The following is a 20,416-nucleotide window of genomic DNA, read 5'->3' as shown; positions in this document are numbered from 1 at the left end:
CTTTATAAAACCACTTTGAGAAGCACTGGTCTATACATCAAACTACTCTACCGACATAGCAACCATCTGATTTAAAAATTTCGCTGTCACTTTGACATTTCATGTAAAAAAAAATTCTCTTCATGCATTGTTTTTTTTTGTTTACTTTGTATTCGTTGTTCTTTCTTTCTTGTTCATCCAAAATTCCTCTGTGATTTTTAATATTTTATTTTTACAAAACTTTTTTTTTTTGTATTTTCCTCAAATATTTATTAAAATTCATAAAATGTTTTACTTAAAAACAATTATTATCACTGCCTTCTTTTATGTTACTCTAATCTTTGCTGAAATCGAACACAATTGTTCCGATTTGAAGCGCCATGAAATCGAACACCATCTATCAACGAAGACTCCCTACCGTGTTGTAGCTAATTTAGATGAAAGTAAATTTGAATATCCAGGTACTTTGTTTTTGTTTATTTACAATATTTTCAACATTTTTAAATAAACAAATTCTTTTAATGATCATGATCATATCATTGCTAAAGAATGCAAGGCAACGAGAATTTGGTCAGTCATTCGTCATGGCGCACGCAATCCCAGCAAGAAAATCATTATCAACGCCAAAGAAAAACTTACACGTATCAAACAAAGAATTCTAAATAATGCTCACGCCCGCTTTTGTCCACACGAATTGGCAATGTTTAAATTTTGGTATTTCAATGTTAGCGCGGAGGAGGAGAAGTTTTTGGTTGCGGAGGGTGAAGATGAGTTGATTGAGTTGGCTGAGAGGATGCAAAAACGTTATCCGCATATTTTACAAGATACTTATGATCCAGATTTGTACTTATTTAAATATACTGCCACGCAGCGGACACTTAAGAGTGCGGAGAGTTTTGCGACGGGTTTGTTTGGAAGACATCGAATTAGAGATATTGAATATCCGGAAGCGCTGCACAAGGATCCTGTTTTAAGGGTGAGTTTTTTTTTTCGGTTTTATCTTTCTTTCATTTTCTATAAGACTTGTGATTTAAAAAAAAAGTATTTTAAACTTATTTATTATTAAATCATTTCAATTATTTTATCTAACCGAAGTTAAAATCTAGAAATTGTAGCTACATTCTGGCTTTTTCTTTACATATTAAGATAAAAAAGTAATTAATTCGCTTTAAAGTTATGAACTACTTTACTTGCGGAACCATTCTTTGTCTTGTAACTATGCAAGACAGTGTTTTGTGGCGCATTTAAAATAAACCCTTAACTACATGACCTAAAAAGTGGAAAATTTACAAGAGTAAACATTTTTTATTTCTTTCTAGCGCTATTTGTTTTTGAAAAAACCACAAAAATTCTTTTTTAAACCAAAAAATAAGCTTTCTGCATCATTATTTTAAATTTTGCCGTCAGAAAAACTATCACAAAATGCGTTTGAAAATTTTCACTTTTTGACTTTTTGCAAAAAGTGGCCGTTGTAGCTTGTAGTTATACCTTAAAAGTTACAGGTTTTTTTTTTTAATTTTTTAATTTAGCAAGCCACCTGAACAGTTCTGAATTTTTAGAGAAGCAAATGTCAGCTTACTTTTTATAACATCCGACCAACCAAAGTCTCTAAAAATTCCGGAATTAAGTTGAGATGGTCTGCCTTAAACCTGACCATTTTAAGCCTTATGGTAAGAAAACGGAAATAAGTCGTTGAAAATGCAATAATTATTTTGTATCCTTAGTAAATTTTTGCATGCGTTGTAACTATTTTTGTCGAAACAATTTTCTCATTTTGCCTGAGACACGTCCAAAACATGATTTTTGAATGGTTCGAAAGATTTAAAAGGTCAATTCCTGCTATCTTTCTGGTGAGTGCCACAAACAATATGATTCATCACCTGTAACGATTTTAAGAACATTTTTTTGATTGACCGTGATTGTATTTTTTTAACATTCATATGAGCCTTTTTGTGAGCAATTGTCAAGTTACATCAAAACTTAAGTTGCTAAGATTGAATTAGAAAATGCCAAACATTATGAAAATAAACGGTTGTTATCTGACAACTCTACCGTTTCTACCTCGCACAATAAAAATTGCTACTTCCCAATGAATTTTTTAAAATTCCCTAACGTGAAAATTGAAAATTTGTTTTTGAGACTAAAATTAGTTGTACGTTGTACCTGCCATATTACTTAAAAATTATCCTTATCAAAAACGGGTCTAATGATTTTTGATAAAAAATCACAAACAAGGTCGTACTCTTGAAATTAAAAACTTATTTTATGAAACGTTATATAAGTACTTGGGTTTCTCGTTATCCACCCGACGGAAGCGTATAAAATTTATTCAATTATATTTTTTGATTTAAACCTCATATATTACAATTAACTTTACACATAAGAGTAAGTACGTGATACCCAATCGTGCATTTTACTTTATATTTATGTGATATAAATTGACTTTCCATTTGATAGAAGTCATATTTTTCACCAAATACATTTTTGAAACTAAAGGAGATTGCAAAAAAAATATTGATCAAAATGAGATACACACATATATGTATACCAAAAAGTGGCCATTGTAGTCAATGCCTTTAAAGGTATAACTACAACGGCCACTTTTTGCAAAAAGTCAAAAAGTGAATATTTTCAAACTCATTTTTCCGACCACAAAATTAAAAATAATGATGCAGAAAGCTTATTTTTTGGTCTAAAAAACAATTTTTAGTAGTTTTTTCCTAAAACAAATAGCACTAAAAAGAAATAAAAATTTTTACTTTTTCAAATTTCCCACTTTTTCACTTTTTAGGTCATTGTAGTTAAGGCTTAAAGGCTTAACTACATACACCACTTTTTGAAAAAGTACAAAAGTGAAAATATTTTTTTTCTGGCTAGCGCAATTTTTTTGTGAAAAAGAGTATACAAATTGTTTTTTAAACCAAAAAATAAGCTTTCTGCATCATTTGATTTAATTTTCCAGCCCGAAAAACTATATAAAAATCAGTTTGAAAATTTTCACTTTTGTACTTTTTCACTTTTTAAGCCAAAGTAGTTAAGCCTTAAGTCTTTGAAATGCAAAATTATTTTTTATGCTTAGTAAATTTTTGCGTTGTAACCTCCAAAACATGATTTTTAAATGGTTCGAAAGATTCATAAGGTCAATTCCTGCTATCTTTCTGGAACGTGCCACAAACAGATATATTGATACAATAGGTGTGTTTTTTATTACCACCGGTCTTAACTGGACAAAAAAAACGCCTCGGGGCTTAACCTGAAATCTTGGCAGCCGCAGCACTGTATATTGAATGTTCCGAAAACAGCAGACAACAAAAATTTAGAATTGTCATATTTTTCGCTTTCGTCATTTTCTTGTATTTTTCATGTATGTTTTACAAAGAGATACAAAAATGTATGCTAGCAAAACTATTTTAATACATTTTGTCCTTCCAAACGCGAGTTTTCACATTTTTAAACAAATTCTAAACAATTTATGAAAAAATTAGTTTGGTAGCACAGATTTAAAACTCTTCAAAAAGTTAAGCCCAGAGAAATCTCCGGGCTAAACAACTAAGCCCAAGAGGCTAAGGTGTTGTTGTATTTAACATGTAAATTGCTTAGCCCAGACTGCATTTTTTTTGTCTAGTTAAGACCGGTTGTAATAAAAAACACACCTAATATGATTCGTCACATTTTAACTCAATTCGCACACGGCCTAAGAACATTTTTTGATTGACCGTGATTGTATTTTATCAGCATTCATATGAGCCTTTTTGTGAGCAATTGTCAAGTTACATCAAATACATCGAAAGCGATTTTTTGTAGTTTTTTCCAAAAACAAATAGCGCTAAAAAGAAATACAAAAATTTTACTTTTGTAAATTTCCCACTTTTTCAATTTTTAGGTCATTGTAGTTAAGGCTTAAGGCCGTGTGTGAATTGCGTTAAATAGTTAACACCGTGTAAAATTTTTGACACTATTGGGGTGGATAAAAAAATTTCAAATTGTTTAATATTTTTCTTTGCCTATTTTCTGCCTCTTTTCTGCCATGAAACTCCTTTTTAATAAAAAAAAAAAAAACAAAACCATCTGCAAACAAAATTTAACCAGGTCCCAGAGCCCAATAAATTTTTAATAACTGAAATTTTTTTATTCATCAATAGTTTTTGCGAAAAGTCAAAAAGTGAATATTTTCAAACTCATTTTGTGACAGTTTTTCCGGCCACAAAATTAAAAATAATGATACAGAAAGCTTATTTTTTGGTTTCAAAAACAATTTTTGTAGTTTTTTTTCCTTAAACAAATAGCACTAGAATGAAATAAAATTTTTTACTTTTGTAAATTTCCCACTTTTTCACTTTTTAGGTCATTGTAGTTATGGCTTAAAGCCTTAACTCAAAAAGTGAAAAAGTACAAAAGTGAAAATTTTCAAATGCATTTTTATATGTTTTTGCGGGATAGAAAATTATAACAAATGATGCAGAAAGCTTATTTTTTTGCGCTACAGAGAAAAAAAATATTTTCACTTTTGTACTTTTTTAAAAAGTGGTGAATGTAGTTAACCCTTAAGGCTTAACACTTTTTGTAAAAGTTCGAAAGTGAAAACATTTTTTTTTCTTGCTAGCGCATTTTTTTTATGTAAAAACGAGTATACAAATTTTCCATTCTCGGGAAATCATCACAAAATCAGTTTGAAAATGTTCACTTTTGTACTTTTTCACTTTTTAGGTCAATTTAATCAAGGCTTTAGTAGGAAAATATGTTTGGGGAAATGAACTTACAAATTAATTTTATACCAATACCTAAGCTTTCTGTGTCATTTTCGTAAGTTTTACAGCCTGAAAACTATCACAAAATGTATGGGTAATCTGATAACATGAAATTATTGGTATCATGAATGGGTAATTGACTTTGTTGTTGAAAACTAAAATAGTTGGAGGTATATGGGAGCTAAAATTTAGCTAGATCTGTATATACATACATAAGATTTTAATATACCTACATAAGTAGGTAAACATTTAAATAAAATAATTGTTTTTATTTAATTACAAAACTCTTAATTTTAATTAAAAAAAAATAATATGGCAATACCGGCAGTAATTAATTTAATATTAGGTGTGTTTTTACTACCACCGGGCTTAACTAGACAAAAAAAAAACGCCTCCGGGCTTAACTAGAAAAGTTGGCAGCACTGCATATTAAATGTTCCGAAATCAGCTGACACAAAGGTATTTAGAGTTGGGTTTTTGTGTGTTTTTTGGAAAAAAGTTTAACTAATAAATTAAACAAATAGTTAAAAAAAATAATTGTCATTCCAAACATCAGTTTTGATGTTTTTAAACAAATTCTAAACAATTTATGAGAAAACTCATTTGGTAGCACAGATTTTAATCTGTCGAAAAAGTTAAGCCCAGAGAATTCTGCGGGCTAAACAACTAAACCCGACGGGCTAAGGTGCTGTTACATTTAACATGTAAATTGCTTAGACTGCGTTTTTTTGCCCAGTTAAGACCGGTTGTAATAAAAAACACACCTATTAAAAGCTTGACTACACCGGAATGGTATGCGCCAGCGGTACGGGTAATTGTATGAACAAAATTCCAAACTGGAACGTCAACTTTTAGGTGTGGAGTTTTGTACCGCCACTGCATACCTTTCCGGTGTTTGACATTAATATCAAAATCGGAACTGTTAGACCCGGTTTCCAAAAAATTTTATCAAGTGACACAAAATAAATTGCATCAAAAATATGACAGCCGGATGTCAAAATAAAACGTCGAAAAAAGTCCTGTAAATTTGAGATGTGAAGTTTTCAGCATATTGCCATAAACCGCGTTTTTTATTTCACGTGAAAAAGCTTTTACTGCCGAACCTGTCAGTTTTGGCAAACAAGTAAGTCGAGATTAACGTGCAAGAATTTTCCAATTGAGATTTTTTTCTTTTTGGTTATTATCGCGTGAAGTTTCATTTCATCGGAAATTTGTTCTTTTTATCTTACATAAGTACTGCAAACGAATAATCTCATCATTCAGAAAACCATCGAGTGTAAACTTTGAATTGCTTGCAACTATTTTATAGCGTTTTCGTTTGGTCGTCCGGGACTCTCCGGAATTCTTCCGAACGATTCTAAAACTGTTCGTTTGGCACTCAATGACAGTTCTGATTCTGAAAAGAAGAGAAAATCGATTCCGAATTTTAAGGCAGAATCAAAACGAGAATTACGCACACATCTTCACACAAAAGACGTCAAAGTAATGAAGTGTTTTTGTTGGGTTGGGGTCAAAATTCTGCCGGGGTCAAAATTCTTTTGTCAAAATTCTGCTTTCAAAATTCTGCTTTACAAAATTCTGCTTTCAAAATTCTGCTTTTCAAAATTCTGTTTTTCAAAATTCTGTTTTTCAAAATTCTGCTTTTCATAATTCTGCTTTTCAAAATTCTGCAAAAAATTAAAAAAGGGTTTGGAAAATGTTAAAAAGCGCGCGCTTTTTAACATTTTCCAAACCCTTTTTTAATTTTTTGCAGAATTCTGTAAAATCATCTTTTTGAAAAATTATCTGCTTATTTGATTACTTACCTACATAATTTGTCATTTTTTAAATGCGAATTAATTTTTGTTTTATAAATGAATAAATTTGAAAATATTAAGAAAATGTTTTTAATATTAAACATTTCCGAAAATAACTAAAAATTTATTAATTTATCAAATAAAGATGAATATTCAAATTTTGAATAAGAAAAGGAATGTACAACATCGGTTCCAATTAGTATACATATTTTATTTGAAAGAAAGTCAGTATATGCATTTCAAAAAATATTTGCGACACTTAAATAAAAAAATTTAGGAAAGTACCAATGTTGAATTACATTAATGATGTGTATTTTTCTTTAGCCAGCGCATATGCTATAAAAAAAAAAAAACAGAATTAGCAGAATTTTTTTGTTCAAATATAATGCTGGCAGAATTTTGAAAAGCAGAATTTTAAAAAGCAGAATTTTGAAAAACAGAATAGAAAAAAAGCAGAATTTTGAAAAACAGAATTTTCGCTGAAAAAGCAGAATTTTGAAAAGCAGAATTTTGAAGCCAGAATTTTGACCCGATCCCGTTTTTGTTTATTATTCATTTCTGAAAATTAATGGCGTTTTCGATTGGCAGTCCGGAAGCGTCCGGAATCATTCTGAAAGCGTTTTATTCGTACAAAACTGACAGTTTTGTGTGAATAAAATTTTTTCAGAATGATTCCGGACGCTTCCGGACTGCCAATCGAAAACGCCATAAGACTCCTTACTATGCCAAACTTTAAATTATATTAAAATAAAGTGAGTAAACAAAAATAAAAGATACCTTTTTATGAAGTAAACAAAAATAAACAAAACAAAACTTTCATCAGACGTTCGCATTATTTGATGATTCATAAATACAAAGAAACCCAAACTTCAGAATCAAAAAGAAGTATCCAAGTTTGATCGTTTGGCATTCCGGATCGGACAGTCCCGGACCGTTCTAAGAATTACCAAACGAAAACGCTATTAATTTTCAAACGATTTCGTTTATAGCCTGTTTTGACTACAGCCCAAATGAAATAATTTCGCAAAATTAGGTCAGTTCAAATTTCAATTAAATTTTGTTTATATACAATTTGACATTTGAAATGAGATAATTTGCGAAATTATCTCATTTGTTCTATAGTGAAAACAGTCTATTATTTCTCATTCCGTATCTCTATTGCAAAATCGCATACCAGTTGACTTGAAAACAACAAATTTGTAAAAAAAAAAAAAAATGGTTATTGCAACTTGCTTGCCAGAACTTGCAACATTTATTCAAGTATCAAGTCATTGAAAGCTAACAAAGAAAAACAGTCTTTTAAATTATGTTTCCTAAATTATTATGCCTATTCTGCTGTTCCCGTGAATCTCAGATCCGATTCACACATTCGGTTCACTTTAACTCTACCTTGCCATCCTGCTATCCATCGGGTAAACTGCATTATCATCCCTCAATTTGACGTCCAGGTGAACGTCAAATTAAAAAAAAAATGGCGACGAAGTAAATTGAAAGGAAAAAAAAATTTTTTGTTTGTGTTTATTTGCATAGAAAAAATAAAAGCAGCCGATTAAATGTTAAGAAATAATTAAAAATTTATGAAAAGTGGCATTTTGCTTAATTTCAACGATGGTGAATTTATTTTTACAAACAAAAGTGACAGATCCGCAACATTTTTTATGCGGATTGCAAATGTATGGAGCAAGTTCATTCACGTGATTAGTGGAATACTGAACAACATTACCGATATTACCGACGTGAGTTTGGATTCCCCCCGATGAATAGCAGAATGGTAATTGGTGAATATTTAGCGATTTTTCCCCCCGATGGATAGCAGAATAGGGCTGTATGTTTCAATTTGCAATATTTCTATCGGCAATTTTTAGCCATGCTTTAAATCCAGAACACGTGTGTACTCTGTACTCTCTAAAATTTCAACTCAAACAAACCCAACGAAAAATTCTGTCACACAACAATCTATCCGTCTCTTTCACTCTTCCTCACCACCAACCAAAGAAGAAAAAATAAAAAAACAAACAAACCTATTTTTCATGACATCTCGTGTCAAAAAGTGAAAAGTCGTTGAAAAAATGCTGCGTATTTTTCATCAAACGTGATTCCCAAAAAAAAAAATTTATCAAAGAAAATTTAAGTGAAAAGATTTATTATTCAATTATCAATTAAATATAAAGTGAAAACAAATATATAAAACAATCAACATAACCACAAAGTGTGAATAAATTCCACTCAATTAATGCAGAATTAAAAATTTCCATTTTTTTTGCGACTGACGAAAAAAAAAAGTGTGGAAGTGAAAAAGAAAAAAAAACTGCGTGCAGGGAGAAGTCCTGACTTTTTTTTTTTTTTTTTTTAATTTTCTGTGAAAAAGAAAAGTATAAAAACTGTATAAAAGAATTAAAATAATCCAACGACCAAGGATAAAAGCATACAAACACGCAAATTCTTTTTGTAAATTACACAAAAAAAAAGAAAGAATCCAATTTCATCAAACTTTAAGGATTTGCAAAAAGAAAAGAATTTGTAGGTAGTTAGTCAAAAATATGGTTTGGGATAACTTCTTACCAACTACCTCTTAACCTCTGTGTCTCATTTTATTCATTTGCATTTGTTTCAAGGACCCAAATGAAGTAGGCTGGAATTTTTGCGATGAATTTCCATTTAAGTTTTGTTTCTCTCATGTTTCTTTTGTTGATGTTACAAGTTAAAGTGTGTGCTAATTTCTTTTTGCAGGAACAAAAAAAAAAGAACAACGTGGGTGTAAAGAAATGTGAGATGCTAGAAATCATACATCAATTTCTTTTAGGTATCTAAAAACGCGGACAACAACTACAACTTTACAATGAGTCACATTGGTTTGTGGGACTCTTTTCCTTGCTCTAGATTAAAAAAAAAAAGAAAGGAATGTCGATTGTCGAATGCCATTCCAATACTCCCATTTTCCTCCATTCCCCATTTCACCGCCGTCGTAAACTGTCTCCCGTGAAATGTATTCTCGTATTCTTGTTGTAGTCTGTTCTGTACCTCTCCTCTGTACAACATACAACATTCTTTCTTGAGAAACCGAATTGACACGACAGACGACAAAGTATATACGTAATTTTATTTTTATATATATACAAATATATATTATGCAATTTTGCAAAAAAAAGACGCTAATCTTTTTCTTTCACTCTTGGCATTTCTCGTATATTTTGTATTTTGCATAGAAATGAACCCTTGAGAGAGAGAGTCTGGAGAAAAATAATAACAAAAATAAAACACATTTTTTTTGTTGTTTTTCTTTTCAATTCATAATAATAATTATTTTTTTTCATCATTTGTTTTGTGTGCACTTTTAGAGAGTTGCGTAGATTTTGCAATATCAATCAACAAACCATCGTCATTTTTGAAGCGAACACATGTTGGGCGTAGGTTCATTCTTTCTTCATTTTTTTTTTTTTTGCTGCGGATGATCCCTAATGGAATGCGTTTTGTTGGTTGGGTCATTCTCATTCATGCAATATTTTTTTTGTAAAATTTGCATGTATTCATTTGAAATGATATCGAAAATAAGAACCAGATTTTTAATTTTTGGAATTAGTTAAAATAATGTCACGTTTAAAAGGCGTGAGACTTACTAAAAGAGGTTGTTTATTAATTTTTTTCTGAGAATTGGCAAACGGGGGTTTTTATATTCTTAATAAAAAACAAAAATTAAAATGAATGAAATGAATTATTGTGGTTGTTTTTTTTATACGCCTCGGGTGGGTTTTTTTCTGTTGTTGTTATTGTTTGTTCCTTTAATGGTTTTTTTTTTTAGGGGTCGTTGATCTTGAGATTTTAATTAGAATAGGTCATGATTTTTGTTTTTTTTTTCACATTCAAATAATACTTACTCATTTAACTGTCTGGTATGAATTTTTAAATGGAAAAAATAAAAATAGAAAGATTAAAGATTTTTAAATTAGCAATGGATTCATAATGATTTGATGGTACAGTCCAGCAATGACCCGTTTAAGTAGAGATAAACTGTCTAGTTTTTGAGTTATAATCCTGTTTTATACCAAATACACAATTACATCTTACCTACTTGCACCATGTGATTTGCAAAATTTCTTTGTTTACATTTTTTTGGCGAATTTATATACACTCATAATTTCAAATGAATTTGAAAAAAAAAACTTAATAAAATTCGATAAATGTTTGTAAGATGACGGTTTCCAAGTGTCTGTTCTTTCCGTTGTTAAAAATACTACTCACATTAAAGTAAATTCATATTTTTGGCTGTACTTGAAAACCGACTCAATCGACTTTGAGTTCAGCATTACTAAAAATAGCAGTTGGAATGTTGGCTGTCAGCGTCATAAGGGTAAAGGCAAACATTCAGCATATTTCATGCTAAAACGTACCATTGCACTAGCAAACTCATGCAAGTATATTTGACCCGAGTAGGTTCAAAACAACAGTCGCATTATAAATTCGATCAATGATAAAATTTGTTTTCTTCATTGGCTACACTTCACCATTTCACAATCAATTTTGGTATAAAAACTGCGAAAATTAGCGCTTGATTAGGATTTTCTGAGCAGGTGCTCTAGATGATGCTATTTGCACTTACCTACCTTAACAGTCGATAATATCACTATGTATAATGTGGAATATGCTATCGTTTTAATATCCGCAGTGACTTCTTCCGGGAGCGATCCAATTGTCAATCAATGTATCGGAAAGATCTTGACAAATTTTAGCGGTCATGTTGAATTAAAAGGCAGTCTAACGGAGTCAATTTGGATCATCTTGGTGCTTATTCACGTGACCTATGCGACACATAACCATACCTTCAAATCAAGCATACTAAATGTTTATCATGACTTTCGATTTTTAGCAGGAAGTCTATGCTCCTATCGTTAAATTTAAACTTAAGTATGTCACTTCATTATGTCATTTTCAATAACCAAATACGCTGCCGGACACAGAGTTGCATTTTAAGATTTTCGCGTCAAAAAGTATAAAACTGGGCATTGATTCTCTGTACACAACACAAACATTTATTTCAAAATATGTAAATTAAAATTACTCACAGCATACATCGCAATTTTGTATTCATACCTATTTAATTTTTGACATAACTTTTTCGAGTGGTCTATGGGTACTTGAGCTCTTGAGTCTGTTGCATTTGGATGAGTTAAAAGCCCAAGTCCCGAAGAAAATATTCAAAATTAAAGTCTGTGTAAATCCGAGCCCATCTCAAATTCGTCAATCATGCAGATAAGACGACGCATAAACAATTATTAAGGTCTGCTGCTTTGAGCAACTGGGCATAAAAGAACAATAAAATCCTTAGATTCTTTTCGAATTTCGTTCAAATTCAGGTGGGTCATTCCGTAATATTGAAAATAATATCGAATAGACGATAATCGGTTCACAGTTTGAGAATCTTTGAAGCTATTTTAAATCATGCCTGATTCAATATTTCCAAAACAGTTTATATAAATAAAAGTTTTCATATCCTTAGAAGTCGTATTAGTCTAGGGGAGCTTGTAGTTGCCTCTTAATTGGGTGGCCGAGGTTCGCCTCCCGAAATTGATATTTTTTTTTTTGTGAGCAGTAATCGTGAATATGTACATTGTGTCCCAAAAGTAATGGATCAAACAAAATATGCTGATAGGCCAACTTAAGGGCTCTCAAAATTTGGTTTTTCTTTTTTTTTTTCTACCTTGCAACAGTATTTTGCTTCCTCCGCCCATAATTGATTTTTGTTTTTAACAATTCTTTCACTAAAACTTTGGCTAGTAATAAGAAACAATTAATTTATCAAAATATTTTTTATTTCATACGCCATTTCGCTGCAAATTAATTAACAGTTCCAAGTTTTATCAAAACTCAATTTCTTGCTTTTATTTCAGAGCAACAAGCCGAACAAAATTTAATGGTGTGAGAATGGTTTATTATTTTGAAAACTTGCCCTGTTATTGCAGTTTTCAAAAATTATAAAAACGTCCAAAGTTCAAGTTAGATCGCAAAATATTACAGAAAGGCGTTCGTTTAAGTATTTTGTTTTGTTTTTTTTTTTTTTTTTTTAGAATCTAAAGAAACTCCTTAATTTTTTGGAATAGGTACCTACTTATTTACGTAAATTAGTTTTCCTTTTGTTAAATTAGACATCAACATTATCAGCCTTCAAACTGACTTGCTCAGCATCCAAATCTATTGCATCCATCGTTTTTATTTTTTACAACTTACGCAACTAATTGCACAAATTCTGTCTATATCTCGGTGTCCTGGAAACAAATGCAAATTCAAATTCCTTGGTCGTTGGATTAATAAAAGTAAAAATATTTTCCTGTCCATAGATAAACTGAAAAATAAAAACAGTCATTTAAGAAAAAAAAAACAATAAAATGTCCAAGTAAATAATGGACATCTATCAGAAATAACTTTAAAACTAAATCGTGAGTGTTCAATTAAACAAGAAAAAAACAAAAAATTTACAACTGAACAATGCTCGATCAAAGTCGCTGTTCGGTTGGCAGTCGCAAGACTTCAATGTCTGACAGTCTCAATGCATCCTTAACTCTAGCCAATGGTTATTGCGGAACCGTAGTTCCTGACTGCCAGTGTCCAATATGTTTCCAATCGAAACGCCATCAAGAAAACATCGATGGCATAACATTCGAAAAGCAACAATGGCGTATTCGTGAACGAATGAAAACAGCCAGTGTTGCTTTAGTTCTCTGCCTCAATATTGGTGTCGATCCACCGGATGTTGTCAAAATCCAACCCTGTTCACGTCTCGAATGTTGGATCGACCCATCTTCGGTGTCTGCTCCAAAAGCAATGGAATTAATTGGAGCAAATTTACAAAAGCAATACGAGCGTTGGCAACCTCGAGCACGTTACAAAAAATGTCACGATCCCACTGTCGAAGATGTAAAGAAACTCTGCACCAGTTTGCGACGTAACGCCAAAGAAGAGCGTGTCCTCTTTCACTACAATGGCCATGGGGTTCCTAAACCAACAGCCAATGGAGAAATCTGGGTGTTTAATAAAACATTCACACAATACATCCCGCTGTCAATCTTCGATTTACAAGCTTGGATGGGGGCACCATCGATATACGTCTATGATTGTTCCAACGCTGGCATCATTATAAACTCATTCAATCAATTTGCTGAACAACACGAGAAGGAAATGGAAAAAGTAATGCAGACAATCGGACCAAGTGCCCTGCCAATGGTCACTTACAAGAAATGCATTCATCTTGCAGCATGCTCGGCAAACCAAATTCTACCCATGAATTCTCAACTTCCGGCCGATTTATTCACATCCTGCCTCACAACACCAATAAAAATCGCTCTCAAATGGTACTCGATGCAGGGCAAATTCGATCTTGTCCCAAAAATGCACAGTGATCTGATTGACAAGATCCCTGGACAAGTCAACGATCGCCGAACAATGCTGGGTGAATTGAATTGGATCTTCACTGCAATCACCGACACAATTGCCTGGAATACGCTGCCCAGAGATCTGTTTCAGAAACTCTTCCGACAGGATTTGCTTGTAGCAAGCTTGTTTAGGAATTTCCTGCTCGCCGAACGGATTCTCCGCTCACACGACTGCACGCCTGTTTCTAGCCCTGCGCTGCCACCATGCTTCCGACATCCAATGTGGGATGCATGGGATCTAGTTGTGGATTTAGCTCTCCAACAACTGCCTGATATTTTGGAAAAGGGTGCTCCCTACAAGCAACTTCCATTCTTCGAGGAGCAACTAACTGCATTTCAAGTTTGGCTTGATAGAGAATCTGAATCGAGGGTGCCTCCGGAACAGTTGCCAATTGTTTTGCAAGTTCTTCTCTCGCAGGTTCATCGTTTGAGGGCCTTGGATCTGTTGGCTCGATTTCTAGACCTCGGTCCATGGGCCGTTAATCTTGCCCTTGGTGTCGGTATATTCCCCTATGTACTTAAATTACTACAGAGCTCTGCGAAGGAACTGCGACCAGTATTGGTGTTCATATGGACGAAAATTCTAGCTGTAGATTCGTCTTGTCAAGTAGATTTGGTTAAGGATCATAAATATTTTCTCTCTGTTCTTCAAGACACCAGTGTCACGAAGGAAATACGAACTCTAGCTGCATTTGTGCTCTCTAGCATTGTTAAGAACTTCCTCCTGGGACAAACTGGTGCACTTCAGGGCTCTCTGGTGTCGATATGTTTAGTTCAACTAAACGACGACGATTGGCTTCTTCGTCAATGGCTAGCGATATGCTTGGGACAGCTATGGCAAAACTTTGACAAGGCGCGTTGGTCTGGCGTTCGTGATTTGGCCCACGAAAAACTATATCACCTCCTTCAAGATCCCGTACCCGAAGTTAGAGCTGCAGCCGTGTTTGCCCTCGGAACATTCATCAGTTCAGTGACAGATCGTTCCGAAGAGCATGCAAATAACATTGACAGAATAATAGCGATTACGTTGTTGGATAAAGTTGCCGATGATATGTCGCCTCTGGTTCGCTTGGAACTAGTTGCCGCTCTCCAGTGGATGGTTATTCTCTTTGAATCGCAATTTGTCACAGTTTATCTTCAAGAGCACCTCCCGAACTCAGCTGCTCCCACCATTATCTCACATAGTCCGACTGCTCATCCGTACCATCATTCTACTCATAGTTTAGAGCGCAACATAAACATGAAACGCGGCTATAGCTCAAGTTGTATATCGAATATGGCTTGTGCTCCTTCGAGCATTCCTTTCCATGCAATCTTCCTAAAACTCTGGCAAGGAATTCATAATCTTAGTCAAGATCCTTTTCCCAAAGTTGCCGAAGCTGCGCAAAAGGTTATTAACTTTGTTAGGGACTCGGCTTTGTCCCTAATCACTGCGAAGGAAGCAACTACAGAGAAATGCATTAGCTTGAGTGTTAGCCTGCCACCAAGTCCCAACACGCGGACGAATTATCTGGGAGAATCGCCGCCCGTAGGTCTGAATCACTCTGAAGGAAAGGCCAGTGCAGTGGGCAATAAACTCAGTGTTCTTGCAAGTGGGGTAACTTCAAAACTCCGAGGCTCTATGTTTCCCGATTTGGACTATCTCGACCGAAAGATCCGAACGACTTCTATGAATGACGAAGTTGATAGTGGTTCAGGTCCATCGACTGCTCCTGTTACAGATAATCATTTGCCAGCGGGACTACGGAATATGAAGCCAATTGTCACCACAGCTTTCCTTCCCTGGGCTGTTAGCTATTTCACTCGTCCCGGCAAAAATCGTTACACAAATCCAGTCAGCGAAGAGCAACAAACAATGCCCACGGACAAGAATTCTCCAGAATATCGTGGTCGCGAATGGCGATTTAAGAGAAACTCCAGCGTCCGACAAATAGCCCTCGATCAAGAGGCTTTTGCGGTATCTCAAAAAATTGATATTCAAAATTGGATGGGAAAGACTCAGTTTACACCTTCTATTGTGAAGCTATTGCCATATGAGCCGCAAATTGCAGTGGCGTACAAAGAGAAGGTTTCTGTGTACGATTGGAGTCGAAATTCAGTGTGTTCCTACACACCGGTTACGAATAGTCCAAGTCAGAGTAGTAAAAAAAATACCAGTGGTGGGAATGGATCTCAAACTACATCGGCGCAGCAAGCTTCAGCTTCTTCGTCGGCTCGAGTGGGAGCCATTGAGTTTGTCAACGCCCACGATGTGGCGATGATGCTAGTCGGTCACGATGACGGCATAGTCAGGGTGTGGCAGGAGCCATCATTCGAATCGAATCGGGAGTCTAGTCGTTTGGTCACAGCTTGGGACGCTTTGCCCTTGCGTGTGTCCAAAAAAGAAATGCCCGGAATCGTGATGTCATGGCAGCAGGTCACCCAGCAACTTGTGGTGGCCGGTTCGACGCGATACCTTCGCATTTGGGATGCCGAAAAGGAGCTTAAAGTTTGTGATATACCCGTGGGCGCTGAGACGGTAGTAAAAGCGCTCTCCCCAGCCCCACCAGATCCGACGCGGATGGATTTACTGGCTGCTGGTTGTAGTGACGGAAGCGTACGGATCTTTGATCGACGTTGTGCACCCAACGATGCCAGAGTGAGAGTCTATCGAGAGCATGCCGGTGCCATATTGACAACCTATTTGAGAGACGATCAAACTACACTTGTCTCGGGATGTTCCCAAGGACGGGTGAATGTCTTTGACATGCGAGGCAGGAGCACACTGCATCAATGGGAGGTTGGCTGTGATGTTTTAGCAATAGCCGTCCATCCTGGTGTGGATCTGGTAGCCTGCGGCAGTAGTCAGAAGATTGCAATCTATCGACAGTGCGGTCGGACGCAGACGGTGTTAAGAAGTCACGAAAGTGGCTTCATGGGACCGAGAGTAGGACTGCCATCGTGTTTGTCCTTCCACTCGCATAAAGTGAATTTGGCTGTTGGATTTACGGACAACACGGTGGCTGTTTATGGATCACCGGGTCTTCCAGGTACTTTAGAAATCTTCTATTTCTTTTAGATTTAAGATTTAAATTATTTCTTGGGACCGTGACTTTAAACTTTTTTCTTCTTTAATTTTGTTTTAGTTTTATAAACTATGCAAACGCTGGAAATCCGATGTTGACAAAAATCCCGATACATTGGATTATGTTAGAAAATTTGTTAGTGGACCTGAAATGCGCGATGTCGTTCGTCATATTCGACAACGAACCCAGCTTGATGATATCACACCGCAAGACGCCCATTTAATGTACACAATTTGTGCCTTTGAGACAGCATGGAATAAACATAAAAAAGTTTCACCCTGGTGCTCGGTTTTCAATAGGAAAACATTACATTTTATGGAATTTGCTGAAGATCTTGAATATTATTGGATCGATGGCTATGGCTATGATATTACCCACAAACAGGCTTGCCCTGCTATTATTGATATGTTTGATCATATTGAGTAAGTTTTGTTTAGTTTTATTTTTGGTTAACCTTAATTGACTTTGTTTTGTATTTTTTTTTTGTGTAGTCCTAAATCAGTGCACAGTAATGCAACATTTTATTTTACCCATTCCGGTACGATGCTTAAACTTTTGGCACATCTGGGATTGTACAAGGATGAACAACATTTAACTCATATGGATGCAACGATACCAAGGCATTGGAGGACAAGTGCAATAGATGCGTTTGCCAGCAATTTGGCTTTCATTTTATACGAGTAAGTTCACAGATTGATAAGAAAAAGTTCAACTTTCTCGCGTATGACCCGAGTAATGTTGCTAGAATTTTCGTTGTTTAGGGTTTAAAAGCCTTTGAGTAATTTTTGGGGAAAGTCTTTGATATTTTTCTTGTGTAGAATTGCAAGAACAACAATGTTTACTGTATGGTTGTCAAAATCCGCTGCGTGCTCACGTAACATTCTAACAAAAGGCCATGCAGAGTTTTTCTTGCAATAATTTTCTGTCTATCCATGTTTGAGCCATAAGTTAAGATTTATCAAATAAGTTCGATTTCCCATTGCCACCTAGAAAAACATAACTCAAATTTTTTTGTTGAAACATAAAATTATTCAACAGTTAGTTGGGTGTAGGTGTAGTTCTGAGCTCGGAGATTACATTACATTTTCATCTTAGTATGAATACATTGGTTTACATTAAGCTTTCAAAGCTTTTACAACGCAGCGTTATTCTTGAAAAAATTGGCATATTTATAACCATCAAACATGAAATACAAATTATAAGTAAAATGCACGACTGGAGTGAAAATGTGTACAGATGGACACACAGTCGCACAGGCAGACCTATGGACATCATGGCGAAAACCACTTTTTTGGATATCTCCATTGTAATATTAATGTTGATTTTAAGCTCTATTTGCTTTTTTTACTAGAAACCAATACTACTTGCACTTATAAAACAAGCAAAAGCCTAAAAAAGTGTAGGTCCAAAAATTCTGTGTCCAAAAATTTGATATAGAAAAATACGGATATTGCATCTGGATATTGCAAGTAGAGCAAGTAGGAAGTAATTCAGGTTTCGGAAAACTATTGATGTGACCTTAACTTATTTCTATTTCTCCTGCGGTTTCATGTACATGTTTATCCAAATTAACTTGTCTTCAAGAATATTCAAGACATCTTTGATAACTTCTGAAAACAAAGACTGAGCTAGACACTCGTCATTTATGTTTCCAACTACTTTTTGGTATACTCCCTCTGCAAAGAAGCACAAGCATGCTGCACTAAGCTTTGCAATTGAAGAATACTAAAAGATTTTTTTAATCTGGAAATGAACTTGAATTCCCAACAAGACGAGGAACATTGTCTTATTCGTACGATTGTATTTTGGTGAACACGACTAAAAATTTTGTTTGGGGTAAACGTTAATAATATAAACTCCCAATTTACGTTGCTTGTGGCAAATCAAGGGCATTGATTATGTCTCTTAAAAGTCTTCGCATAGTCCTAAAAGAATTGTTTTGCGTTTCAGTACGCTCTTCCTCATCAGCTAATATAAAAATTGCAATTGGTTGTATTTCTTTCTCGAAAACGAAATTCTGATGGAGAGAGAGGGAGGGAAAATCTACTTCGAAAGAAATTTCTCACATGAGATTGTCGATAGGGCTGATTCAAAGCACTCAGCCCTGAGATGTTTTTCGAGAAGATATTTGACTATTCCAATATTCTTAGACTGTCTATAATTTTTTACCTTTTAAATTTGGCGGTTTCATATGCTTGTTGACATTGTGAAAACTCTTTATTCGTTATACATACAAAAAACGAAAAGGAAAGGTCAAATCCGGAACGCGTTGAAATTCATTTGCGATTCAATAGAAACGCCAGGTCTTTAAAAAAAAAATATTTTTGTGTTGAAAGATCTTTCAATATTCAGTTGCATTAAAATTTCTTTTTTCTAAAAATGGTACCAGATAACTTTAATTTCACTTATTTTGAACAACAGCCTCGAAATAAATGAAAAACAAAAAAAAAATCTCAAAGTTTCAAGTCTCTATCTTTATGTTAACCTTACGCGACTTAATGTTTCCCATCAAAATAACGATGAATTAAGGTAGTTTGAAGTCTTTTACTTTAAAATGTGGTAAAATTCTGAAATTGGTAAACAAGTTTTAAACTTGGCAAATAAGTTTAGGACTGTGAGGATTACAAACAAATATTCTTCTACAAAGTTTTGAACATACATAAGATAACAATGATTTATTGAGATAAAATTACTTTATTAAAGAGTTTTTTTTTAATCTTTTGTATTTTTATTTTTGAATTAATTTTAAGTATGGTGTATTGAGTATTTTGGTATTACGGAGCCAAATAAAGAAACCTTATTTACTCCAGAAAATGTTCATTAATCACATTTAAAGTTATATTTCCTTTGTCAATTTGTTTTAGCAGGCAAAAAAGGTCTACTTTAAAAACTAGAAAAGATATTCTAAAAAAAATATAAAAAAAGTCTTCCTTTTGCTTTCTTTCTATCCACTCCATTTTATTTGTATTTTATATTAATCTCTAACCACATGAGCTTTTAAGAGCATATATGTAAATTCCAAATAATTCAAAATAAGAGCCGCCCCGATAGCATACATACAGAATTTGAAAATGTTCGTCGGTGACTTGTAAAAACCAGAGAAGTTATCGACCTTTTGTTGTACCTCTTAGGTCGTAGTGTTTTAACTTTCTATATTTTGATAGATCAACATTTCTAATCACAGTTTATAATTTTCTTTCTTTTTTTAAATTTTAGATGCAGCGATGGGCCAAAAGTATTGACCCTGCACCAAGAGCGTGTTGTTCGTCTTCCTGGTTGTCCAAAAGACAAAGATCTTTGCAGTCTTAAGGAAATGAGACGAGTATTCAGGAACAGTATTGAACGTTGTAATTTCAACGAAATGTGTGATATCGCAACTTAAAAAAAAAAAAAAGAAAACGATG

The 20,416-nt window shown here is 34.0% G+C and overlaps 2 protein-coding genes across 4 annotated transcripts; both read left to right on the top strand.

Moving 5' to 3' along the window:
• Positions 1-8,374: 8,374 nt before the first annotated feature.
• On the top strand, positions 8,375-17,228 carry LOC129908640 (regulatory-associated protein of mTOR). 3 transcript variants are annotated; one of them, XM_055985288.1, is made up of 3 exons: positions 8,375-9,043; positions 12,856-16,976; positions 17,073-17,228. In XM_055985288.1, exons 2-3 carry the CDS (start codon positions 13,004-13,006, stop codon positions 17,078-17,080), a joined length of 3,981 nt encoding a protein of 1,326 aa, XP_055841263.1. In that variant the 5' UTR covers positions 8,375-9,043; positions 12,856-13,003; the 3' UTR covers positions 17,081-17,228. The 3 variants fall into 3 exon arrangements, with proteins under 3 accessions (XP_055841263.1, XP_055841262.1, XP_055841264.1); XM_055985287.1 differs by having other exon boundaries at positions 8,375-9,047; XM_055985289.1 differs by lacking the exon at positions 8,375-9,043 and having other exon boundaries at positions 12,764-16,976.
• On the top strand, positions 17,163-20,394 carry LOC129909708 (multiple inositol polyphosphate phosphatase 1). Its single transcript, XM_055986782.1, has 3 exons — positions 17,163-17,434; positions 17,504-17,692; positions 20,229-20,394. Exons 1-3 carry the CDS (start codon positions 17,163-17,165, stop codon positions 20,392-20,394), a joined length of 627 nt encoding a protein of 208 aa, XP_055842757.1.
• The last annotated feature ends 22 nt before the right edge of the window (positions 20,395-20,416 follow it).

Source organism: Episyrphus balteatus, chromosome 2 (assembly GCF_945859705.1).
Source record: "Episyrphus balteatus chromosome 2, idEpiBalt1.1, whole genome shotgun sequence".
Taxonomy (NCBI): Eukaryota; Metazoa; Arthropoda; class Insecta; order Diptera; family Syrphidae; genus Episyrphus; species Episyrphus balteatus.
The sequence above is the reverse complement of the archived record's forward strand: the minus strand, read 5'-3'. Positions and strand labels throughout refer to the sequence as shown.